General features: G+C 35.3%; 1 protein-coding gene and 1 pseudogene across 50 annotated transcripts in view; both read right to left on the reverse strand.

Annotated features, from left to right (window-relative positions):
* The window catches only part of C2CD5 (C2 calcium dependent domain containing 5), an 88,840-nt gene that overhangs the window by 62,964 nt on the left and 10,771 nt on the right, over positions 1-15,105 (reverse strand). For all 50 annotated transcript variants that reach the window (XM_070619284.1, XM_070619315.1, XM_070619308.1 and 47 more), the window contains exons 4-7: positions 9,103-9,274; positions 6,637-6,732; positions 4,144-4,299; positions 2,766-2,964 (exon numbers count right to left, since the gene is read on the reverse strand). In XM_070619284.1, coding sequence (XP_070475385.1) covers positions 2,766-2,964; positions 4,144-4,299; positions 6,637-6,732; positions 9,103-9,274 — 623 coding nt within the window. The remainder of the gene's footprint in view (positions 1-2,765; positions 2,965-4,143; positions 4,300-6,636; positions 6,733-9,102; positions 9,275-15,105) is intronic.
* LOC103563843 (leucine-rich repeat-containing protein 34-like) lies at positions 5,211-6,232 on the reverse strand (annotated as a pseudogene).

Consider the following 15,105-nt stretch of genomic DNA (forward strand, 5'->3'; position numbering starts at 1 on the left):
GATAGTAAGCTGCCATTCAGAAAATCTTAATGAAGCAACTTAAATGCTTCACGGTGTGAATCTTTGACAGTTTAAGGCAATGGCTACAACAAAATGAAAAAGGAGAAAACTTACACAATCTCAGAAGATTTACATTAATGGAACTCTTCCTGAATGCAGGCAAAATGTATTCCCCTACTATCCACACAGCATTCTGAGACACCAACACGTAATATAGCTTTCTCTTTCTGCTAAGTAATTTTGTGAAAAGAGGAAAACTTCAGACAACACAGCTGCAAAAGCCAGGCCCCTTGAGGCAGTGCAGATAAAGCTGGAGGTGGGCAGGAGAAGGAGGAACCCAGGCCTTTACTTAAATTTGCTATGCTAAGAGAAAAAAAATCTGAATCCCTCAAAAAGTTACCTGCAATCTGACTTTACCCACAGCAGCAGGCAGTTCATATCTTTTTAAGACATATTTTAAATGGAATATAAAGCAAATTCACTCTTCAATTTATTTAAAAAATTATTTCACTTGTCAATGTATTTCCAAATAAAATTAGGCAACATATGTAACCCTGTACTCCTTCTTGCGACTAAAATTTAATCCAAATAACTAAAGCCAGCAGAAAGGAAATAATTAAACAAAAACAAAAAGCTTAAGACAAACAGAAAAAATTCATTCTAAAAAAGATTGTTTAATGGGACCGGCCCCGTGGCGGAGTGGTTAAGTTTGTACGCTCTGCTTCGGCAGCCCAGGGTTTCACTGGTTCGGATCCTGGGCACGGACATGGCACTGCTCATCAGGCCACACTGAGGCGGTGTCCCACATGCCACAACTACAGCGACCCACAACTAAAATATACAACTGTGTACTGGGGGGATTTGGGGAGAAAAAAGCAGGGGAAAAAAAAAAGATTGGTAACAGTTGTTAGCTCAGATGTCAATCTTTTTTAAAAAAAAAAAAAAGGGTTGTCTTGTAAACATTCCATGGCCAAGAATCCTGTATTTCCTTTGTTAATTAAGATCACTGGTTTAGTGCTATTAAAAAAAAAAAAGATTGTTTTAAAAAAAAGATGGTGATTGCTTTCTAGTCAACCTCTCCTGACTACTGCTGAAGTGGGAAACATTTCTGGTTTTCTGACTACAGAATTCTGACTCTCTGATGATACAGAGCAGGGGTCAGCAAACTACACAGTACAGGCCAAATCCATCCTGCCATGTTTTGTAAATAAGTCTTACTGGAACACAGCCACACTCTTATTTGCATACTGCTGATGGCTGCTTTCACACAACAGCAGAGTTGAGTAGTTGCTGTTAGCAAAGACAATTATTTTACCTGTACCTTCTAGTCATTTACAGAATGTTTGTTGACTTCTGATCTAGAAGAATCTCCAGATCAACGGTTCTTAATGAAAGTATTAATGGCACTGAGTATGGAACAAGTCGTCTTATGCAGTCAAGCATCACTTAACCACAGGGATACGTTCCCAGAAATGTCATTAGGCTATATCGTCATTGTGGGAACATCACAGAGTGTACTTACACAAACCGAGATGGTATAGCCTACTACACACCTAGGCTTTATGGTACTAATCTTATGGGACCACCATTGTATACACGGTCCATCGTTGACTAAAATGTTGCTATGCGGTGCATGACCATACAGAGTTGTCCCTTGCTGTATAGGATAGTCAGCACTTCCAGTCCCCAGCAGGATTGTCCCTCTCATCTCACTCATGACAGAAAATCTTCGTTTCAAACATTCCCTGTTGACAGTACCACCACGTTTAGAATTCCTGCCTTAGACACAAATGATGACACATAAGCCAAATCCAGTCAACAGAAGTGTTCTGTTGGATCACACATACTTTTTAAAAAAAATGTATGAGTCAGCGGCCACCCCTGTGGCCGAGTGGTTAAAGTTCTGTGTGCTCCACTTCGAGGGCCCAGGTTTGGATCCTGGGTGCAGACCTATACCACTCATCAGCCATGCTGTGGAGGCATCCCACATACAAAGCACAGGAAGATTGCCACAGATGTTAGCTCAGGGCTAATCTTCCTCAAGCAAAAAAAAGAGGATTGGCAATGGATGTTAGCTAAGGGCGACTCTTCCTCACAAAATAAATAAATAAGTAAATAAATAAAAATAAAAAATGTATGAGTCTAAATTCCTTTAGATCAAGAGTAGCAAACTGCTTATTTTAGTCAACAGAGATAGAGATTATATATATGATCAGTACCTGAAATATTTACCATCTGGCCTTTTATAGAAACGTCTGTAAAACCAGCTTTACTCAGTCTCCAGTATTCCCTATTTAATTATACCCCACTATTTTATTTATATAAACAGCTTGGCCTCTGTAGACATCTGAGAATGAAACCCCTGCACAAGTCAATCTTTCCGGCCTTCTATACTATGTTGCTAATAATAAGCCTAACTGGATTATCAGGTATAGAGTTTTAAGCATTCTCCAAGAGAATTAGTAAAATTCCACACAATGCATAAACATTCATTTATGCCTTAGATATACAGTTCTAAAGATCTGGAATGAGTTTAATTTTACATTGCTTAATTTGAATTTCATTATCAAGACAGTATAAATAAAATATTAGGAATATCTAAATAATTTTAAGCTTTCAGTTTTGACAGTCATCTCTGATAAGAACAATCACCAGAGAACCAAATGTACATTGAACAAATCTACTAAAATGTTTCAAATCCAATGAAAATGTATAGGTTAAAAGATAAAAAGCTCCATAAGAACAATTCATTGATTCATACTTACTCCTTCATTTCTTTGGATGGGGAATTACATGCAGGAAGAAACGCTGCTGGGCTACTTAATTTATCCAGTGTACACGCTGTTCCTATGGCTCGTACCACTAACCCAGATTCGCCTTCCAGATCAAAACACTGTAAGTACCCAACAACCGCATTTCCTCTCATTTCAAGCACTTTCAAGCCAATCTTCCTCTGCAGTTCACCTGCAAAAAAGGGAAGAAAATTCATTCTGCTTCATATTGCCACATAACATAATACAAAGCTGGAAATGGCAGTAACAGAAAAGAGTCCAAAAAATCATAGGTTTTTAGAACATGAAAGGAAGCTAAAAGATGATCTGCCTTCTACTTTTAGGGAGGTAAGACTATGAGCAACATTTTACCAATGTGGCAAGTAAGGTTCACTCATTCATGCGTTCATTTACCAAGTCATTTTTGGATGTGTACTTTGTACCTGGCATTCTTCCTTTCTAAGTGCTAGAGATGCAGAGATGAACAAGAAAGATACAGCCCCAATTCTAGTGGAGTTTACATAACAGTTGGAGAAACAGACAAAAAACAAGTAAACAATATAAATAGTACATATAATATAAATATAACATATAGAATATATAGCATATAATATATTCTAATTGTAATATATAATACATTATATATGATATCACATAATACAAATATGTAGACTACAAACATAACATATAATTAAATATACCATATTAAATGACATTATAATGACTTATAAATATTAAATATAATTAATATAAGTATTAAGATATTTATATTTTTCTATTTAAAATATATAAATTTATTATATATAAATACATCTATACTTATTAAATATAACATTTACACTTATTTATTGTCTGATATATATGTGTGAGAGTGTGTGTGCATATATACACACTCACATATATATAAATATAAATTTTACATGGTAAATAAGTTCTTCAAAGACAAACAAAGAAAAGTAATGAGGTAAGAGTGGCGGGAAGGGTAGAAGGAGCTACAACTTGTCAGAGAAGGACCATGAAAAGACAACATTAGAACAAAAAGCATTAGAGTGATGACCTGAGTTCTGATCACAAATAAATGCTAGAGAGGAGAAAACTAGAGCCCATTTCCAACCTCCTTGCTCTGGGCACTTTCCACTAGGCCACTTCATGAGCACAACTTCCTTTACTACCTAGTTAAGAGGAACTATAAGATGCTGATTCAGATTTCTTCTTGTTCTAAAATGGCAATTCAGGGGGATGGGGCCAGAAGTAAGGAATCAGTCGCTTACAATTCAGTCTTCGTTGTCAAATTTCAGGTGGCATGTCAAAAGGAAGCGAAAAATTTGGGAACATTAAGTCGATCAGTAATGACACTATCTTTTTTAAATACCTGACATTAAAGAAATGAGTCTCTGTCTGGCCTCATTTGACGCCCTTGGTGTACGAATTCGATCAATCCATTGATATTCCGGGTCTTCATTGACTACAAGTTCTTCTACAAACCCATGAATTATCACAGCTCTATAGCACTTTGGAATAGATGTTGCTGTTAAGAAAAAAAAGTCTGTTATGCTTCTACTTATCACAAGGTGAAATTCAATTTTTAAGAAATGTACAATTAAGCTCTTACCTTTAGGATACAAGTTACAAGAACATCTTTTACTGTGATAATCTCAATATAATTATAATACTTCCAATCAAACAGTCGTCTAAGTTCCATTTTATTCTTAGAAATAATCATTTTCTCTCATGGAGACTCTCACCTTTCTCATGTAAGCATAGTAGACATAAATTGCATGTTTATAATTTAGAAAACAGCTATAGACTATGTTAAATACCTTTCAACACAAAGTTTAAGAAATCAGTCAGCTAGATGATTATTACATAAATAGGTAGAAGGCAGATAATGCATACAAAAAACTTTAATTATTCAAAGCGCTTTGAAAAAGTTCTTCGGTACACCACGTACTGCAGCCTCAAAAATCAAATGACCTTTCTGACATATCTGAGGAGCCATACAGCCCTCAGTTTCTAATAATCCATGGTATATGGCCAACTGGTTCAGCCGTTACTACTTAACAGACTCATTTAACACAAAAAAACCCCAAATGTCACTGGATTTATATAAGATCTGGTCAGATTCAAAAAGAGGAGAACCCGAGAACACCTACACCAAACTAGTCTCTTATAATAGACATTCGTGCCTTGAAGCTAACTCAACTACCTAGGAGTCTGCAACCCTATTAATCCAGGCTGGCTATGAATTGCCCAGATCTGCCCAATTCTGACCCGTATTTCACAGCATTCTCGGGACTCCATACCTGTAGGAGCTTATGTCATTTTGGATAGCACCACAGTGCCTGGCTATCATGCTCTGCTCCTACCTTTCAGTGTCCTATACTAGAGGATATACCACTGGATTTTTCTCTTTTTTTGATAGCCACACAAAGTTTAATATAGTTACATCTTTTACATATTTGACAAAAGTAGTTTGTTCTAATTTATGAACGAAAAATTTAATAGTAATAAAATATTAATCTCTGTGAAAGTAATACGACAAATATGTGAAAATTGTCTTAGAGCTTGTTTTTCATTGCTGTTGATCTACTGGTACAGAAGTGAAGTTTGCATTAGATGAGTAAAGCTTCTCCGTAAGTTGGTGCCCAATAATTCTGCTTTTTTAAGGCCACCGGAGACTTCTGCAAGTTACAAACCCATCCACCACAAACGGCTCCACACCTGTACTGTCTGGTTTTAGACAGCCCACTTGAATTAAGTCTAAATTTGCTACAAACGTAGCCTCAACAAATCTGTTTCCCCAAATGTAGACATTAGAGAGTGTGGGATTTGTTTCCGTTGATTAAGAAAGTGCAACAAGTCCTCCTCCCTCTCTGTTGTGGCTGATGACTGACGACCAGCTGACATCAAGACAGTGCCCGCCACTGTTCAGATACAGGACATCACCTGTTTCGTACCACAATTTTTTATATCATGCTTACACACGTGTAGCTCCACAAGGCAGTGATTTTCTTTCAACATGTGGCCTAGATGAACACTGGGCTCTTCTTGTTTGCCACATAGTATAGGTAGGTTAGGTTTATGCCCTTAATTGTTTGGTTTTGAGTTAGGACTGTAGCAAATGCTATCACACTTTCCATTCCCAGATCACAGTCACCCAGACACGTCATTTCTCTAAGGATGAATTAATTTGTAGCACTACAGGGAAAAAAAAATCCCACCTTTATTTTTCATTTTGTTTCCAGTCATTCATGGGTATTTCAGAATGGTATTCTTAAGGAATGCTTTAATTTTTAATCAATTCTCCAGCTTCAGACCCAATAATATTAAACAGAAGGTTTAAGTAAATGAGATTAAGTTGTTTTATTAATATACAGACTCTTCTATAAAAGCCTGGAAAGAATCCAAAAATCGCCACTTCTTACTCTTTCTACTGGCATTAAGCGACTGTTACCAGCAACGTTTCATGGGATTCTTTCCAGTCACGTTCATAGGTGGGATGGAGGCTGCAGCAGGGGCTGGAGAAGGGGCAGCACCAGGGGCAGGAGGGGGAAAGGCCAGCCTGGCACAGCCTCCTCCTGGCCTCTGGTGGTGTTGTCATGACAACCACATGCATGCATGCCCCATTGGATTTTTCTAAGAAAAATTTCTATAAACTTGTAAAAAATTAGATATCATTTACTTTAAAATCAGATAAATGGTCCCTAGAGCTACAGTAATTGTTTCTGAAAAATTAACAATTTTCTCTTTGGCATTAAAACCAAAGTATAATAGGTTTTCCATTAGCCTTCTGAAATATTAATTTGATTTTCCATATTTAACAATTATTAAATTTCTAAGTGAGTAATAAAATGTATTTACTTACTGCAAAAGAATTTGACTCCACAGGACGACTGCCTAAATCGATTTAAATCATTAAAGAGGTCTACTTTGACAACTACATTGATTTCTCCACGGATACCTATAATTACAAAAGGAAAATCAAGTTTCTACTGTTAGAAAATAAAGTACAATTAAATAACCAAGCAAATAAGTGCCAATTAATGATTTCAAAATAATGGATCAATCATAACAGCAATGCTCAACTTGCTTCCCAGTTACTTTGATTCTAAGTGGGTTTCTTTATTACATTTTCTGAAGAACATGTATGCATTAGAGAATGAATAATTTTCATTTTTACAACAAGTCTCCAATTATTTGAACCAAGACTAACCGGAAAGGAGTCCCATTTAAATTGAGGAGGATGATGATGACGATGACAATGACATTTGCTGAGCACTGATGATGTTCTAAGTGCTTTACACTAGTATCTCACAGTGCTCACACAACCCAGGAAGGGAATTTCTGTAGTAGTATTATCCCCATTTTATAGAGGAAGAAATTAAAGTTTAATAAAAGATAACTAATTTACATAGTATCATTAGCTAGTAAGTGGTGGAGCCAGGATTAAAAGTCAGATCTTTATTATCCCAGAGTAAATATTCTTCACAACTAATGTAAGAACCCAATTTAACACAAAAGAGGTTTTATTCTTTACAACAAATATAATCAGTTAAAGTAAGCTAACTAAGAAATTCCAAGAATAAAAGTTTATCAGAAAATATCCTAACAAATAAAAATGACCCAGGCCCTATCTCTAAACATTTACTAAACATTTTCGCTTGACCATCCTGACTTCATGTCAGATTCATGCTTATGAAGGAAGATCTTATAAGAAGAGTGACCTGTTCATTTACCCACTGAAATAATACAAGAAAATTATGTTACTAACAAGGGGCCCATATAACATATTAAACCAACTATAAACAATATTTAATATAAAAGGTTCAGAAAATTCATTCACTCTTATAGCCACTGCCTTTAATCCAAGCCCAGATTAATTCTCCAGTGGCTTTTTTTTACTGGTAATGTAACATTTGACTGGATTTTATTTCCTGATTACAAAGATAATACATATATTATAATACATATACCATAGAAAATATGGAAAAAAGCAAAAGAGGAAAATTAGTATTACAGTCCAGAAATGAAACTATCCAAGGATAAACATCTCAGTATGTGTTCTGCCCATTTACCCAATAACATCATATACATGCAATTCTTTTGTTTCTAAACAATTCGGGATCATCTTATGATGTTTTATAATCTGAATTTTGCAATTCTTAATTTATCATGCACATTTCCTGATGCCACTGTATTCTGAAAATATGCTTTTTGCTCTGGCTGTATAATTTATGGTCAATATATGCTCTAATGTAAGTAAATCTTGCTTTCCATTTTAGACATTAGTAAATAATAACAGAAGGTAAATAATGTCACAATAAATATACATAAATCTCAGCAAATATCTTATTTTCTTATAAAAAACTACTATCAATGGAATTGCCAGGTCAAAAATGTAAAATAGGCAGAAAGATGCAAGACTGTAGAGAGAAGCGCCTGCCTGTTCCTTATGGGTCCATGTGCCATTCTAAAGAGACAGCATATTTTTAGCCTAGCTGTTCTCAAACGTTTTGATCGCAGGACCCCTTTACAATCCTAAAAATGACTGAGGACTTCAAAGAGTTTTTGTTTATGTGGATGATATCTATCAATATTTACCATATTATAAATTAAAATTGAAATTGAAAAAAATATTTACTTACTACTTAATTTAAATAAATCCATTTATGTTAATATAAATAATATTTTTTAATAAAAACTATTTTGAAAAACAAAAAGAAATTTAGTGATAATAGTGATAAGAGTGGCACTGTGTTACCTTTTTGCAAATCTCTATAATGTCTAGCTTAATGGAATACAGTTAGATTCTCATTTCTGTTCTACATTCAGTGTATGGTAACATACATCATAAAAGTTCTAGAAAACTCCATTGTACACTTGTAAGAGTGGCAAATGACATATAAGTATTCTGCTGAAAACAGTTCTCATTTCACCTCACAGAATATGTGCAAGTATCTCAGGGACCCATGGGTATCCCCAGACCACACTTTGAAAACCCTGCTTCAGGTAACAAAAAGCCTTTGAAGAATTTTAAGCAGAGAAATATCAATATTGTCTATTTGAAAATGTGTTTTACAAACACAGAGTACCAATACTAGATCATTTTTAAATAATGGATTCACTTACTATATTGTACAAATTTAGCAGGCATTATTTCAAATTATGTTGAGAAGTGCAACAATTCTACCAATGATATTTTACTACTACATGTCTATTAAAAAGACAACATCTTTTAAAGATACATACTTCAAAACCACTAAGCGTAACACAAAAGTCTTAGGATAAATTTAAAAGGTGGTGATTTATCTTCTTAAAATACACTCCTTACCATGTATGGTGTCATAAATTGGAAACCATCCCGAGATGACAGTTGCAGCTTCACTGTAGAGTAAAGGATCGATATCAATGTAGACTTTACCAATGGCATCATTCGCACTGTAGGTATCATGGTCAAGAACTGTGATCTGTAGAGGCTCGTCCTGTAAATCTTCATCATCCACCTAAAAGTATACCTTAACATTAAATCTTATCATTTAAAAATCTTCGCTACCATAAATGTATACACACACCAAATGTAAAGGATTACTTATTTCTGGAAAAAAGAAAACCTTATAGATTTATCTCTAAGCACAAAGGTAGAGGGATTAATATACATAGAAAAAGTTATAACTCTTTGCTACAGTTAAAGCTATAAAAAAAAAAGCTATAGTTTACCTCCAAGCACAAAATTAAGACGATGAACACACAAAAAGTATTAGGTTTTAATTCCTTTTTCTACATATAATCCTGTGTTTTACTACTCTACCAATGGTATCCAGCAAAAATGCTTAAGGAATGTCATAATAGAGTCCACATATCATATACAGAGAATAAGGATGCTAATAAGCACAATGACACCATAATTTCTAAGGACAATGTCAGACAATAAAACTGTAAGCAAAACTAACATACTATTTGTAAGAGAAAACAATTTAAGTCCATGAAATAAATGTCTACCCTCTCTCCTTTTATTTACTTATTATCAAGTACTTACCATGTGCCAAGCACTGTGCAAAAGAGAGACTGCAATGGACTGAATGTCTGTGTCCCCCCAAAATTCATATATTGAAGCCCTAATCCGCAATAGGATGGTATTTGGAGACGGAGCCTTTAAGAGGTAATTAGGTCATGAAGCTGGAGACCTCATGAACGGGATTAGTATCCTTTAAGAAGAGACAGGGAGAGATAATCTCTCTTCTCACCATGTGAGGACACAGCAAGAAGACAGCCGTCTGCAAACCAAAAAGAGGGTCCTCACCAGAACCCAACCATGATGGTACCCTGATCTCAGACTTCCTAGCATCCGGAACAGTGAGAAATAAATTGCTATTGTTTAAGCCACCAGTCTCTGGTATTCTGTTACAGCAACCCAAATTGACTGAGACAAAGAACAAGGCAAAAAAAAGATTGCTGCCTCATTGAAGACACGTTCACTATTTTGGCGGCCATCCTCTGCATACCATGCCATCCTCTAATTTGCCAGTTCTCCTTATCAAATATAACGGCTAGATGGAACACAACATGATAGACAGCAATAAGACAAGGACAGAATACAAAAGGATTATTTTTTCCTCTAACTAAAATATTATACTTTTTAAATGCAGTCTATGAATGTTTGCCATTACAGCAGACATACCACACTGTTAACTAAGACTGAGTTTGTGGTTAACTAAAATCTCTCTATCTTCCTTACATATGCTTTGGTCAAGTGGTATCTCTGTAATCCTTACACTTTGGTTAAATTTTTTTAACTGAATTTTGAAACATTATGCCTTTCCCCATTCCCTGTTTAATTTCTTGTTGATTTTAGGCTAACAACCAGCCTCTGAAGAATTTTTTTTTTAAAGACTGGCACCTGAGCTAACATCCATTGCCAATCTTCTTTTTTTTCCCTTTTTCTTCTTCTTCTCCCCAGAGCCCCCCAGTACATAGTTGTATATTCTAGTTGTAGGTCCTTCTGGTTGTGCTGTGTGGGACGCCGCCTCAGCATGGCTTGATGAGAGGTGCCATGTCTACACCCAGGATCTGAACTAGTGAAACCCTGGGCCACCGAAGCAGAGCATGCAAACTTAACTACTTGGCCATGGGGCCAGCCCCCTGAAGATTATTTTAAGAATTAAAGTGCATAATGGAATTATTGTTGATATCATTGATGTGATAACATAATGGATGATTTAAAAAAGGGGTCTTTCTCTATAAAAGAGATATAATTAAAATTTTCTAGATAAAATTACATAGTATCTTTACTTTGCCTTAAAATATTCCTGCCTCCCCCCACAAAAAATGCGGGATAGGGTAGCAGATGAAACAAGTGCAGAAGAATGTAAACAACTTTGGGAGGTAAAGGTAAAAAGTAGGTAACAGATCCATGAGATGGTTCAACATACTCATCTGTCTACTTGCGTGCATTTTTTAAAATTTCCATAATGAAATGTTAAAATAAAACAATTCTTTTGAATTCCAATCCATTCTGAATCATCCGTCATCAACGGCATTCTACCACTACTGCACTACTATATGCTTAACAAAAGGGGGTCATAAACTAAGTCATTAACCATTCCTCCAAAGATGTCCCTCCAATTTCTAACTCCATTAATAATATTTTTGTGTACATTTATCCAGCCACTACACATCCACCTATGAGTACTACCATTCTTATCTCATGAGACACTACGGTATCCCTTCCCTGATATTATAGGGCTCCATACCGATTGGGTGACTAGAAATAGTTCATGATACATATAGATAACTAATTATATGAAAAATCTGAATAGAGAAGTTTAGGAATTAATTTTAATTATGAATATTTGAGGAGCGAGCCCAGTGGCATAGTGGTTAGGTTCACGCATTCCACTTCAGCAGCCTGGGGTTCATGGGTTCGGATCCCAGGCACGGACCTATATACCGCTCATCAAACCATGCTGTGGCAGCATCCCACATACAAAAGAGAGGAAGACTGACACAGATGTTGTTAGCTCAGGGACAGTCTTCCTCAAGGAAAAGGGGAGGATTGAGAACAGACATAAGCTCAGGGCCAATCTTCCTCAAAAAATATACATATACATCTAATAGAGTAAATGAACCAATTTCAAACCAATAAACTGAACCAATTTCAATCATAAAATATTATAAATTAAGAGTTTCTCAGAGATGTTTCAAGTGTTTAAAAATTTTAGCTGCACAGCAAGATGCCCAGCTAAAAGACTACATTTCCTAGCCTCCTTTGCAACTAATGAGATACAAGTGTAAGTCATTACGTAGCTAGATAGGGTGGGGAAAAACTTAAACAGGGCTTGCTTAGCTGAAAAGCGTATGTTAATTCACCACCATTCCTCCTATACCCCCCTTCACTCCAGCTCCTTCTTCAGCCTGGAACACTGACGTGAACTATAACTCCAGCTGTTAACTTGGAGGCTAAAGTGACCTTGAGTATGGAAACCATAGGCTATGGATGACACAGGAGAAAGACAGAAGGATCCTGTGTCCCAAATGACTGCATGGAGCTACCAAAAGACCCTTACACTGCCTTGCTCAACATTTCTTCTACATGAAAGAAAAGTAAACATCTATTTCACTTAAGATATTATTTGAGAGTTTACAACATATATAACTAAATGCAACTGACAGCTGATAAACAGGGTCAAAAAAGAAGTATATAATTACTGTTAACTCTAAATGTAAAATTTCAGAACATTTTTCACACAATATATACTACTATTACAAGTACTAGCCAAAATAGTAAATGTTAAGGGAAATGGCTGGTAACTTTAGTTAATAAAGTTCATTAATATTATAAAAATCTCATTTCAGAGAAGTACAAATATATTATTTTTTAAAGTTATTTAAGCTACTTGAGTACTTTGTAGCTTTCAAACTTATTAGTACTGTGTCATCAATAAAATGAAATATCCATTTTCTTAAATAGTAATGTCCTATTATCATGAAAATTACTAATTCATAAAGCCTGCCCCTCCTACCATTCCAATAACAATGTAATTGACCAAGAGCATTCGTTTTTAGCCATTTCTAGGTTATGGAAAAAAGAAAAAGCCATGAAAATGAAGCTATATAAGTATTTAACTGTTTTTCTCGGGTAATGAAGATGTACTTCATAATTCTAATTCCATCTGAAATGAGCTAAGCAAGTTACTTTAATTACATGTGTGACTCATATATTTCACATTTTTACACTAATAGCACAACAGATTTAATACATGTGCAATAATTTATGGGTCTTTCAAAATACATGTCCTTTTGGAAACAACTAAAAAAAATTTATATATACAGAAAAGAAAACAAAAAGGGAATCGAAATGCCCCATGACAAAAAAATCAACCCAAAAGAAGAACAAAGTTGTAGGATTCACACTTACTGATTTCAAAACTTACTATAAAGTTACAGTAATCAAGAAGTATGGTAATGGCATAAGGACAGACATATAGACCAATGGAATAGAATTGAGAGTCCAAAAATTAACCCATACATCTATGTCTAACTGACTACTGACAAGGGTGCCAAGACGATTCAATGGGGAAAAAAGTCTCTTCAACAAACAGTACTGAAACAACTGGATTTCCACATGCAAAAGAATGAAGGTGGATGCTTACCTCAAACCATTACAAAAATTAGGCCAAAATGGATCTATGACCTAAAGGTAAGAGCTAAAACCATAAAACTCTTAGGAGAAAACACAGGCGTAAATCTTCATGACCTCAGATTTGGCAATGGATTCTCTGAATTGACACCAAAAGCATGAGCAGTAAAAGAAAAATTGATAAACTGCATTTCAACAAAATTAAAAAGTTTTGTGTATCAAAGGAAATTATCAAGAAAGTAAAGACAACCTACTGAACACGAGAAAATATTTGTAAATCATATATCTGATAAGGGTTTAACATTCAGAATATATAAAAAGAACTTGTACAACTCAACAACAAAAAGATAAACAACCCAACTTAAAAATGGGCAAAGGACTTGAACAGATAGTTTTCTAAAGAAGATATACAAATGGCCAATAAGCACATAAAAAGATACTCAACATTATTAATTAGGGGAACACAAATTAAAACCAATGAGATACCACCTCACATCTACTTTCTTCATATTAAGCTGGCCACCAAGTCCTGGTAAGTCTACCACCATAATGTCATCTCTAAATGTCTTCTTTGGAAGGTTAAAAATACGAGGAGATAGTTCAAAGTAAAAGAAATGCACACAGAAGTCATAAGTTGTCTCATTCAAAACAAAAACGCCTCATTCGTAATTAAAATTATACATGACTATCACTTCAGACCTACTAGGATGGCTTACATCTTTTAAAAAAACAAATAACAAGTGTTGACTAGGATATGGAAAAATTGGAACTCTCATACATGCCAGTGGGAATGCACAATGGTAAAGCCACTTGCAGAAAACAGTTTGGCAGTTTCTCAAAAAGTTAAACATAGAATTTGCCATAACACCCAGCCATTCCACTTCTAGGTACACACCCAAAAGAAGCGAAAACAGGACTCAAACAGATACCTGTATAGCAATGTTCATTGCAGCATTATTCACAATAGCCAAAAGGCAGAAACAACCCAAGTGTCCATCAATAGATAAATATGATAAACAAAATGTGGTATATACAAACAAAGGAATATTATTCAATCATAAAAAGGAACGAAATTCTGATACATGCTACAACATGGATGAACCTTGCAAATGTTATGCTAAATGAAAGAAGCCAAACTCAAAAGGACAAATACTTATAATTCCACTTATATGAAATATTTAACATAGGTAAATTCAAAGATATACAAAGTAGATTAAAGGTTTCCAGGGGCTGGGGAGAGGAGAGAGTGGGGACTTACTGCTGAATGAATAGTTTCTGTTTGGAGTGATAAAAAAATTTTGGAAATAGGGGCCGGCCCACTGGCACAGTGGTTAAGTGCACACATTCCACTTTGGTGGCCCAGGGTTCACCGGTTCAGATCCTGGGTGAGGACATGGCACTGCTTGGCAAGCCATGCTGTGGTAGGGGTCCCACATATAAAGTAGAGGAAGATGGGCACAGATGTTATCTCAGGGCCAGTCTTCCTCAGCAAAAAGAGGAGGATTGGCAGCAGACGTTAGCTCAGGGCGAATCTTCCTCAAAAATAAATAAATAAATAAATAATTTTAAAAAAATTTTTAAAAACCATTTAATACAGTGATATCAAAAAAAAATTGGAAATAGTGGTGACTGCACAACATTATAAATGTAATTAATGCTACTGAATTGTACACTTAAAAATGGTTGAGCGGGCCCTGA

This window comes from Equus przewalskii, chromosome 5, assembly GCF_037783145.1.
Source record: "Equus przewalskii isolate Varuska chromosome 5, EquPr2, whole genome shotgun sequence".
NCBI classification, from domain to species: Eukaryota; Metazoa; Chordata; class Mammalia; order Perissodactyla; family Equidae; genus Equus; species Equus przewalskii.